The sequence below is a fragment of the Populus euphratica genome, unplaced genomic scaffold, assembly GCF_000495115.2.
Source record: "Populus euphratica unplaced genomic scaffold, PopEup_1.0 scaffold67.1, whole genome shotgun sequence".
NCBI classification, from domain to species: Eukaryota; Viridiplantae; Streptophyta; class Magnoliopsida; order Malpighiales; family Salicaceae; genus Populus; species Populus euphratica.
Window position 1 is genome coordinate 25,436 of NW_011499914.1, and position 12,217 is coordinate 37,652.

The window sequence follows — 12,217 nt, forward strand, 5'->3', positions numbered from 1 at the left end:
CTGTTGGCGTATATAGAAAGTTAGTGCGGTGATTAAATACAGTCTAGGAAGTTCTGTCTAAGGAGATTGGGTTTTAAGCGGGACCGTTTGTGACCCCTCCAATCTTTCCTGGGAACTTACTTAGTGAAGTATTATTCACACGATACTATTTCTATATACGTTACAGATCTGTGAAACGGTGATAGCTGAATAGATCTTGGTGAATACAATGGCAGCAAAGTACGAGATTGAGAGGTTTAATGGGAGCAATTTCTCATTGTGGAAAATGAGAATTAAGGCAATCTTAAGGAAAGATAATTGCTTGGCAGCAATTGGGGATCGGCCCGCGGAGATCACTGATGATGCAAAATGGAATGAGATGGATGGCAATGCTATTGCTAACATACATTTAGCATTAGCCGATGAAGTATTATCAAGTGTGGCGGAGAAGAAAACAGCTAAGGAGATATGGGAGACTCTAACAAAGCTATACGAGTCCAAGTCTTTGCACAATAAGATTTTCTTAAAGCGGAGACTTTATACCCTTCGAATGGCAGAAACCACATCGGTGACTGACCATATCAACACAATAAGAACTCTATTTTCACAACTCACTACATTGGGTCAGCAAATAGAGGAAAATGAACGTGCAGAGCTTCTACTTCAAAGTCTTCCTGATTCGTATGATCAGCTCATTATCAACTTGACAAATAATATCCTTTCAGATTATCTAGTCTTCGATGATGTTGCAGCCGCTATCTTGGAAGAAGAAAATAGGCGCAAAAACAAAGGAGACAGAAACAGTTCAAACCAAGCAGAGGCATTATTGGTGTCAAGAGGAAGATCAACGGAGCGTGGCTCTAGTGGGAGTCAAAGGCAGGGGAGGTCCAAATCAAGAAGTAAGAAGGCTGTGAAATGCTACAACTGTGACAAAAAAGGGCACTTCAAATAGGATTGTTGGTTTAAAAAGGGTATAGAGAATTCTGCAAAGTCATCAAAATCTCAAGGGTGTGTTGCGAGCACCTCAGAAGATGGAGATGTTTTATATAGTGAAGCAGCGACAATCTCTACAGATACATAAGAGCTCACTGAGATCTGGCTAATGGATTTAGGAGCAACATGGCATATGACTCCTAATCAAGATTGGTTCCATACATATAAACCTATCTCTGGAGGTAAAGTGTTCATAGGTGAAATTATGTTACTATATAATTTTGTTAATTTTGTCTGAATTACGTTACTATATAATTTTGTTAATTTTGTCTGTGCCAAATTATCAGAGGAATTGATGAAATTGCTCATCATAGAGGTTACTGTTTCCATAAGGAACGATTTGGATAGCTGTACAATGAAATGAAATTATTTCATTGGTTAATGCAATCAAATCTAATGTTCTTTTTTCTTATTATAATCGAGTGAATATATTGATAAAGCTAGTGGTAGTAAGTTGACGACAGGCTTCAAACACCTGCTAGCTTCAAAAACATCCTTGACAACACACAGAGATACAAATGATTAATCTTAGAGCCAGAATCTCGTACTTTTCCCGACACTATTCTGAATGCCAAATTTGACTGCAAGGTCAATGGATGCAAAGTTTCAACCTTTGTATAGAAGGCTGACTCGAAGACATGGGTACGTAGTGGAAATCAACTGGATCCCTTTCAGTGATGGTAGTTGGTTTCTTTTCTTAAATTATCCACTCTATCTTAGAAGCGCATATTCAGTGTTCAACCTCTGTGCTTCGATGGGATCAACACGGGCCCAGTCAAATGCAGCCTAACAATTACTTGACGTTTCAAAATTAAGCTAAATTAACAAGCAATTTTATCTTTTTATGTTATAAGCTTCGAGTTTAGTTATAGTTATTTATATGATAATTATTGAAAATTTATATAATAATTAATTTTAATATTTATAAAATTAATTATGATATGTATAAGTTGTCTCGCGCATTTACATTAATAAAAAAAACAATTTATTCATTTTTGAAAATTTTAAGGACATGAATTTTCTTTTTCTTTAATAATAAAGATATTTTTAGAAAAATATTTAAATATTAATATGGTCTGTTTCATATTGTGATAAGTTTTGTTTTTAAAAAGTTTATTTTAAATTTTTTATTTGAAAATAAATTAAATTGATTTTTTATGTTTTTTTATGTGTTAATATTAAAAAACTATCATTTTAATTTTTTTAATTGAAAAACTCCTTAAAAAAAATATCATGTATCAACACACACCTATCTTTCTCATGAGAATTAACACATTAAAGAGAACTTGTTTCTTGCGATCACCATAATTTCCTATGAGAGATTATCGTTAAGTTAAATTGAAGTTGATAAGATACTCCTTAAATATCTTCAATAATCAACTCCTAATCCAATTAGGCAAGGTAATACAAACCTTCTCGCTATATAGAGAGAGTTAGTCCCCCTCCAGTAGACACATATATAACCAAGCTTTCAAGTACTGATCAATCCAACATGTATTTATCAAGATGTATCCCATTATTCTACCTGCTCCTTTCCCTTTTGCTCCATGTAGCAATTTGTGATGAACCCTTTATCATTTCTGTTTTACCCAAGAAAACTACACTGGCGCTTGTAATAACCCTTATCGCGGTAACTTGAATGACTTGCTACTTCTCTTGTCTGCCAAAGTCCCTCCTACAGGTTTTGGACTTGGCTCAATTGGCCAAGGCCAGAACCGTGTAAATGGATTAGCCTTATGCGACGGAGATGTGTCGAGCACAGAATGCAAAACTTTTTGGAATGACAATTGCATGGTCAAGTACTCCAGTACAAAGTTCTTTGGGGACATTGATAATCAAACCAAGTTGTACATGTACAATGCGCAAGCTGTAGACCATCCCACATCTTTTAACATGAAAGTTAAGGCTTTATTAAGCAGTTTATCTGGTAAAGCTTACGCCGACACCAAATTTTATGCCACAGGGGAACTAGACCTTGGTGCCTCCAAAATACTGCTCGGGTTGGCACAATGCACTCGAGATCTTTCTAGTATGGATTATAAGAAGTGCCTTGATGTTGCCGTAGGTGGACTTCCAAGCTGCAGTGATGGAAAACGAGGAGGAAGGGTTGTGGGTGGGAGTTCTAATGTTAGGTACGAACTCTACCCCTTCGTGGAAACTGGTAAGAAAGGTCGTAGCTAGGCAATAAAAGTGTAAGACAGTGTTATTTACGCACTGTATTCTGTAGATTAAGGCCTAATGGGCCATTAGGACAATGGCCGTTTGTATGAATAGAAACACTGCTTTATGAAAAAATAATGGCCTCAATAGCTATGGCTTGCTTCAAATAAAATCCTTGTTTTGGTTTTGGAGTTGTACAAGACATGAGGAAGGAAGTTAATTTGTGATTTTTTTAGTGTATATTTTGGATAAGACATTAGAAGTTGTGAAGAGTTTAATATATATATTTTAGATGGAATAAATCTTGATTTTTATACTATTCAAAGTTATTTATAAGATAAAATTCTTATCTAATCATGAAAGTTGGAAACAAGCTTGTCCAATATCATGGACTCAAATTATTATTTTTTATTTTTTCATAGCATCTATTGTTTATTTGATTTTGTTCAATATGCAACAAATATAATATAAGAACAGTACAATCCAATCTCATTTATTTTTGAGTCCATTTAGTTTCATTTGTACAGTTACATCATATCAAATTATATCAAATTGTCTAGTTTAGTTTCATTTTCTTTTACTATAAATGGAATATTTATGGATGGATTGAGTTGCAAAAAAAAAGAAAAAAAGAAAAAAAAGAAATAACTTGTTGGTTTTGTAATTATTTTTTTTCAACATATTGCAAAATTATATACTTTAAGTCTAATTAGTGTTTGAGTTGAAACCAAATATAATGTAGTCATGTTTGTAGGGTGATAATCTAATTTTATTAGATAAATATTTTGTTTAACCAAGTTATATTGATGGTCTAACATATATTTTTTATACACTATTAAAACATGTTTAGATTTAAGTAAAAGTATAAAATGATCATGATTGATTAACTTTTTAAAATTGTTATGTTTTAAATTTTAAAGAATAAAATTTTGAATTCAAGATTAAAATTTGTAACCTTCTTTGCTCATTAATCTTTTGTGCTTTATCTTGTGATTTTTTCTTGCTATTGTTTAACGTATCTTCTGCTTGCATTTCAAGATATCTGTGATGAGGCTGGATTAGATTTCTATTGAATCATTTAAACTATAGATATGATTAAACCTGGTCCATTCAATCACAATTTAGTTAATTCGTTTAATTGATTCAAATAAAATGTTTAGTATATTTTGTTTAAAATAAATTTCCATTTGAATGATTAAAAAGTTATACGTTATGCCTCATGTCAAGTTTACATTAATTTAACATTGCATCAAATTGTTTATCCAGCTTTCACAGCGATACTTGCGTGCGGAACTATATTCATCGAATAAACATTTTATTGAACAATCAAGGAAATAAAATTACATGTGTTCCTAGAACAATTATTTCTTGTAGTGACATTGATCCTCGAAACCCTAGAATGGCATACGAGTTTAAGCCTTAACAAAGGGGTATATCTCATAAATAACCATGCAACTCCCACCGACAACCCTAGCCTCTTCTTTTCCATAAGCAACTCTTGGAAGTTCACCTATAGCACCGTCAAGACACTTCTTACAATCAATACTAGAAAGATCCCTCGAGCACTGAGCCATCCCATAAAGTTTCATCGATCCTTCAAGGAGGTCCATCTCTCCGGCAGCATACAATTTTGATGAGTTATAAGAAGCCTTGTCTGCTAGTTGGCTCAACAGCTCGGTAGTCTTCTCATTAAATAGCACTGGGTTGCTCACGTTATTCACATTCCACATGTAGAACTTGTTTTGGTCATCAATCTGGCCAAAGAAGTCCGAGTCAGAATACTTCAAAAGACAGTTATCGTACGCTATGATTGCACGTTTGCTATTTGGGCAGCGCTTGCGGATCTCCCTGGTTGCATTAGCAGCACAGGTTCTGCAATCTGAGGATGGGACATCTCCTCTACAAAGAACGAGCCCATATGGTCGGTCCTGGTTGTTCTGACCTAAGGAACCAAGAGCAAAGCCTTCCACCGGAGCAAGACGATAGAGAGAACCCATGAGGACATTCAAGCTTGTTATATAAGAGCTAGTGGCAGTTGAGTTCGCGTTGCTGGAACACCTGCTGAAGAGAGGGTCAGTTCCAAGAATATTTTGGAGAAGTAGAGCAAAAGTTAGCAAACAGAGAGAGGAGGTGAGTCTTGAGGAAGACATTGAAAGGCAGACGATTATTGTTGGATAGCTTTGATGAGGTTGGGATGATATCTATGATACCATGTATTTATAGTGTTAATCTCAAGGTTGAGTGAGGATTAATTAAGGTTAACGAGGGCTGACCTTGTCTAATCTTGAATTTGCCAACTGCTCGAGACGACAAGAAGTGTTCAACAATATTATGAGAGCCGGGTAAACATCGGTTTTTACCACCCCTTTAGAAGCGTAGGAGTTGGCCCTGTAAAATGTTTCTAGATATTCCATTAATTAAGCATTCTGATGCAAGGAGTGCCAGGCAAACAATTACTCTTATATATATATATATGTGTGTGTGTGTGTGTGTGTGTGTCTATATATATATATATATAAATCTACGTGGGAATTAATGGCACTCTCTTCTAAGACATGCCGCATCTTTTTGTACTTTCGAACTACACTTTCGTATATACTGGAAGAGCTAATAACATTATAATCGAGGCTGGTTTCTTTCACATTTCAGAGTTGCATCTTTATCAATAGGAATCCTCTATTAATTGAACAAGAACTAATCGAGAGAAACATTGTTACCCTCCTCACATTGTTATTATTTGTTGGATCAATAATAATAATATTTTTATATTTCAACATTAAATTTATTAAAAATTAAAATTTATTATTTATTTTAAATTTTTTTATATAACATTATTATAGTTTTATAAAAATATCTCAGTTTTGTATTGATGCTTTTGATTTTTTTTATAGAAGATTATCATGATTTTGAAAAAAACATTCTAGCATTGAATTGGTATTTAGCTATCTTAAAATTAAACTATATTTTTATTAATTATTTAATTTATTTTTAAACTCTCAAGTTAAAAGTATCATACTAAAAATAAGGATCATACCAAGAATAACTTCTATACAATTTAATTTAAAATTCAAGTTATACAATGAGTATAGTTAATGAGTATGGTTAGGGGATTTGAAGTTTAATCCATTGACTCAGATATAGTAATAATATTAAATAATTTCTTTTGATATCAACATTATTTTAGTACAAGTAATTTTTTTTAGATGAAACTCTAATGTAATCATAACTTTTAAATTTAGTCTAGTGATCAACCTAATCTAAGGTTTTGAACAGGTTACTAAGTTTTGATTTGGATTGTCATATATTGAACCCTAATTTTTTTATAAAATAAAATGATATTATTATTATTAAAAAAATTAAAAAATTAATGAATTGTATTTGAATTTTTAACTTAATTTTTTCAAGTCAATCTAAGTTTTTACCTTACCTATTTTGTTTTTAAATTCAGCTTGGTTTCAACCCCTGTTATTCATGTCCAGGATTAACATGAGAAGTTAGGATTTAAAATTATAAATAGTAATTCTCTAGAATGATTAAGTGATGAAATTATAATCAATTAGAAGTATAGCAAGGATTCTCATGAAACGAAAACATGTATTATGAGCCCAACCACCCAGGATAGACTTGTACTCGTAAAATGAACTTATAAACCAGTAACACCCTTAACATTTATTTGCTCAATCATGATGATGTGCAGCTATCACTAGCTCGGTGGTTTGCTCTTCACCGATAAATGTTTTATAGTAAAAAAAAGGTGTAGTGATTAGTAAAAGAATTTTTTTAAGTGTGCTCAAGAATTTCTTATATTGTGAGCCAAAACTATTATGGAGGGTTGCAAATACATAATACCGGCGGCTGATATTATAAAAAATAATTTTATAAATGTTTTTTTTAAAAAAAGGATTTAATGACATTTAATTTAGATCCACTTCATCACAAATTTGTGAAGTTGAGATAAAGGAAAACAAACTGTGACCTAGACTTAATAAGGGAAATCGGATTAACATGAGAAGTTAGGATTTAAAAAAAACTGTGACCTAGACTTAATAAGGGAAATTCCCTTAGGTTAGAAATGAATGGTTTCCTCATTGCGCGGACACACCAGGTTACCATGGTCTTTCCTAGCTATATAATTTTAGTGTTTAGGTGTGTGATAACAATTATAATTTAAAATGATTTTTTATTTAGAAATATATTTAAATAATATTTTTTATTTTTAAAATTATTTTTAATATTAACACATCAAAATAATCTGAATATATATATATATATATTAAAAAAAACAATCTAATTTTTTTAAAAATACAGTTTGTTTCTAAATAAACTCTTTATCTCCAATAAAACTAAATGTCGTTTCGAGCCATTCTTTAATTGGTTTTGTAAAATGTTGGGGGCGACGACATGATGATTACACTACAAAGCTAAGGGTAAAGCCTTATTTGCATTTTTTAACTATTGAAACTTTCTTTCTGTGCGTATTGCATTAATGTTGATGTTTTCATATGCTCTTCTCTTTTCTAATGTTTTAATTTGACAGGTTAGGTGTGAGATTGTTGCTTATATCTCCCGCACACATTTTAAGTACTCGTGTTATCCACACACATTTATAAGCTTTACATATGAGATTCAGCTAAGATTCCATAAAGGTATGCTATTTGGTTATTTCATTGGTTAATGCAATCAAATCAAATCTAAGGATTAAAAAAAGTGATAATAAAAAAAAATCAGAGTTAACTCGGGTTAGCCCATCAAATCTAGGACTCGAGACATGAGATCAAGATAAACTTAGAAAAAGAAAAATAATAAAAAATAACATAGGCTAATTTGTAACTAACCAAATGTTGAAAAACAAAATTTAAAAAAATACGCTAAAAAATAGAAGTCAACTAAAGTTATCCTTCTAAACTTGTGATCTTAGTTATAAGGTTAGCGTCACATTATAGAAGGCGAAGATGAAAAAATCATAAAGAAAAATCATCAACAAACTAAATGTCAAGGGATTAAACAAAAAAAAATTAATTAAAAATCATGATCAAAGGAATGAGAACTAAATTTTTTTGTTAATTCTTTTCAAAACTCGTTGATTTTATTTCCTATATATATATATATATAATTTTAATGTTCATGTAAAATAAAAAAAATCAGTTGATTCGGGTAACCCTGATCAACTTACTCGAGCTATAACCTAAGAGCTGCTTGGAGTCAAAACCTGGACCTGGTCTAAAAACCATGATCAAAAGAATGAGGATCCAATTTCTTCTTTAAATTCTTTTTATTTTTTTTTAAAACTCAACTTAAAACCATGTTTTGTGATGTTCTTGAAATGTTTTTCCTTGAAATTAATTTTTTTATGTCTTTAGATTATTTTGATATATTGATGTCAAAAATAATTTTTAAAAAATAAAAAATATTATTTTCATGTATTTCAGAGTGAAAAACACTTCGAAAAGCAACCATTACCACACTCTTAAACACTACCTTACTCTAAAAATATGCCTATATAAGATAAATGACAACTTATTAATAATTATTGATAACTATATATGCATTTGATTAATAAAAAACAATAAAGTACATGAGAAAATTATCGTGGAAAGTAGCCTTGATGATCAAGAAACAATACATTTTGGCTTGTGATAATGCTTTGTTTTTTTTTTCACCATAAACATTATTTTTATTCTATCTTTATTCAACCAAATTGATGATAAATTTAAGTTAGGGAAGGTCAAGACTCAAAGAAAAGAAAAACAAAATGAAAAAAGAAGAGAAAATTGGTGGTAGTTCTAAATTTGAAGAGAAAAGTTTACTTTGTAATCATAGTTTTAAAATGATAATATTGTTGTTCCTAATATTTAAAAAAAAAAATTCAATTTTGATCTAAAAATTTATTTTTTTATTTTTAATCCTTGGTTTGAGAAAAAATGACTAAATTCCAGTTCAAAAGAGAAAAACTCTTGGTAGACATTAATTTCAACCATAAAAAATTGATTCTAATGTCAATGATTTCATTTTATAAGAGAAGTTTCACTTAGATTTTCTTTATCTATCTCATTATTTCAGATGATAAATCTAAACTCAAAAAGTTTTTTTTTAAGGTTTATTTTGAGACTATTTTTGGTTTATTTGATGCCTTAAATGAGATTATCAAGATACTTACAATGTTTTATAAGTTATTTAGCTTGATTTTGATACTATTTTTGGGTTATTTGATACCTTAGATGAGATTATCAAGATGTTTAGGATGTTTTATAAGTTATTTAGCTTGAAAACAGATTACAAATTGTTTTTTTAGGGAAAAAACCCATGGCTCGACTTTATGGCAACCATCTAGTCATCGAAAACCAGGCCATAGATGATGTGTTCCCTATGTTATTTTTTTTTAATAAAGGGTAGATGACACATCATTCACGTTTTAATATAAAAATATTAAAGGATTGATGGTTATGTATGAACACATGAAAAGAAAGTCAGTGATTGAATAATTGTGTTTAGGTTATAACTGACTAAGTTGGCTACTTTTGAGGTCTCATTGGAGCAATTTTGATGTCATTGTCACCTGGGACCTCCTGAAGTTGTTATAAGAGATGCATATATGTCATCTAAAGATCTATAGTTCCACATTCATTCATTTGAAGTTTCCAACTTAATCAACCAAAATTATCAAAATAGAGGTCAGTCCACCAAACAACATATCACTCTCATTTTCTTTATTAAGTCTGAAAGATGCGTTGTTTAGGGTTTTTAATTTAGGATTGATAAATTTTGATTAAATTCTTGTTCTTGCAATTTCTTATAATTCCTCTTATAATTGCTTCTAAACTTTTAATTTCATGTAATGTCACCCTGTCAAACTTAATTGCTAGCCCTTAAGTTGATCGTATTTTTCATTTTAATCATTGATTTTGAATTTATACATCCTTAAAAACTTTTAATTTTTTTTTCCATTTGACCCTTGATTTAGTCAATTTAAGCCCGAACATTCACACATTTTTTAAGTTTGGTGTTTGGTTTTAGATTTTTTCAATCAAGTCCCTAATTACCCATCAAATTTTAATATTTATACAATTAAACTTCTGATTTGACCAAATTAACTTCTAAGAATTGCAATTCGACCCCAGACTTTAATTTCTTGAAATTAAAGTCTAAATTGACTTTAAAATAAAATTTTCTTGCAATTAAACCCTTATTAAATTCAATTGAACCTAGAAACATTCTAATTGAGTCTTTAAACATCTAATTTCGAACTTTCTTCTTTTATTTGAATTTACTTTGCTAATAGAGCATTTATTAATTGAAAATACACTATTAAATTTTTTAATTTTATATATTTTGTTCTTCCTCCATCATTCTTAACCATTTCCTAGGTGTTCTAGTATATTCTTCATATATACTAATATATTTTTTGATTTTATTGTAATATGTTAAGTCTAGGTCAATGTTTTTTATTTATTTATCTCAACTTCACAAATTTGTTATGAAGTAGATCTATATTAAATGTTATTAAATCTTTCCTTCTATTTTTGTGAAATTTTATGACATTATTTTTTATAATATTAGCCACCGACATTCTATATTTGCAACTACCCTTCATAATAGTTTTGGCTCATAATAAAAGAATTCTTAAGCGCACTTAAAAATTTCTTGTTACTAATCACTACACCTTAAGCACACTTAAAAATTTCTTGTTACTAATCACTACACCTTAAGCACACTTAAAAATTTCTTGTTACTAATCACTACACCTTAAGCACACTTAAAAATTTCTTGTTACTAATCACTACACCTTAAGCACACTTAAAAATTTCTTGTTACTAATCACTACACCTTTTTTTTTTACTATAAAACATTTATGGGTGAAGAGACTTGAATATACGGTTTAAATTGATTATATCAGAAGTTAAATTAAAAATTTATATATCAATTAAGAATCAAAATATTCAAAACTATTTTCTGCGTATCTTTAGCTGTGAAATATATATATATATATATATATATATATATATATATATATAAGTAATTTGTCACTAAGATTGGAGCCAAAAAGAGATTTACTCGAATTTCTCAAAATATAATCCAAAGAATAAAAAAAATAATTCGGGTTAGAAAATTAGATTTTTCTAGAATATGATTTACATGGGAATGCTCATCCCTACCTACATGGATGCTTGTTTAGCTAGCTTGGATTTCCAAGTATAGCCTGGTACTTTCTTCTTTTCTCAACGGGGGGAAATGCCATGGTGTATGAATCAAATCATAATCTTACATGCAAATCTCTACTATGCTTAGAATTTCTTTAAATTTTTTTTATTAATGTAAATATTCACATAATTTATGTATATTTTAAAAATTTATAATTAAATAAATTTTAATAATTATAAAATTTATAAAACTCAAATTAATAATTTTTAAAAAATAAATTTAAAATTTAATCAATTAAATTACACCTCTTAAAAAAATTCCTTTAAAACTTTTCTTGCTGATCAATGAGGAGGCATTATCACCTGACTATCTATCCTCTAACCACCATATATTGACGATTCTTTATTAACTTAACGCTGTGCTCAATTCTAATAGATTTTAGTTCATCAAATTTTTATATTGTGAGAAAGGAGAGGATCACCTCTGGTATCATATATATCATCCCAACCTCATCAAAGCTATCCAGGAAGTTTAGTGAAACATTAGTACTAAACAATTAGTCTGTAAAGAAAATGTGAAAGATAAAGATAATAGCAATTGAATATTGAGGCCATGCATGATAATTTTATTCACCTGATCTCTGTCTATTCAACTTTGTGTGCTATATACAATAAAATAAAATACAAATCGTTGTGATTGATTGACATTTTCTTAATTACCTTCCGAAGATAATTTCAATCTTAATTAACTGATCCCCCGTAATATTGTTGAACACTTCTTGTCGTCTTGAGCAGTTGGCAAATTCAAGATTAGACAAGGTCAGCCCTCTTTAACCTTAATTAATCCTCACTTAACCTTGAGATTAACACTATAAATACATGGTATGGTATCATATATATCATCCCAACCTCATCAAAGCTATCCATCAATAATCGTCTGCCTATCA

At 30.1% G+C, this 12,217-nt stretch overlaps 2 protein-coding genes across 2 annotated transcripts; one reads left to right on the forward strand and one right to left on the reverse strand.

The window, feature by feature from the left end:
* Window positions 1–1,610: 1,610 nt before the first annotated feature.
* On the forward strand, window positions 1,611–3,238 carry LOC105134433 (cysteine-rich repeat secretory protein 38-like). The gene is made up of 2 exons (XM_011038840.1): window positions 1,611–1,614; window positions 2,567–3,238. The coding sequence occupies exons 1-2, from the start codon at window positions 1,611–1,613 to the stop codon at window positions 3,151–3,153; spliced, it is 591 nt and encodes a 196-aa protein (XP_011037142.1). The 3' UTR covers window positions 3,154–3,238.
* A 1,306-nt stretch (window positions 3,239–4,544) lies between these two features.
* Window positions 4,545–5,282, reverse strand: LOC105134434 (cysteine-rich repeat secretory protein 38-like). Its single transcript, XM_011038841.1, has one exon. It carries the CDS (start codon window positions 5,280–5,282, stop codon window positions 4,545–4,547), a length of 738 nt encoding a protein of 245 aa, XP_011037143.1.
* Window positions 5,283–12,217: the final 6,935 nt, after the last annotated feature.

What these genes read in the sequence shown, in the direction of transcription:
- LOC105134434 (XM_011038841.1), bottom strand. Translation starts at nt 5,282, where the DNA reads ATGTCTTCCTCAAGACTCACCTCCTCTCTCTGTTTGCTAACTTTTGCT.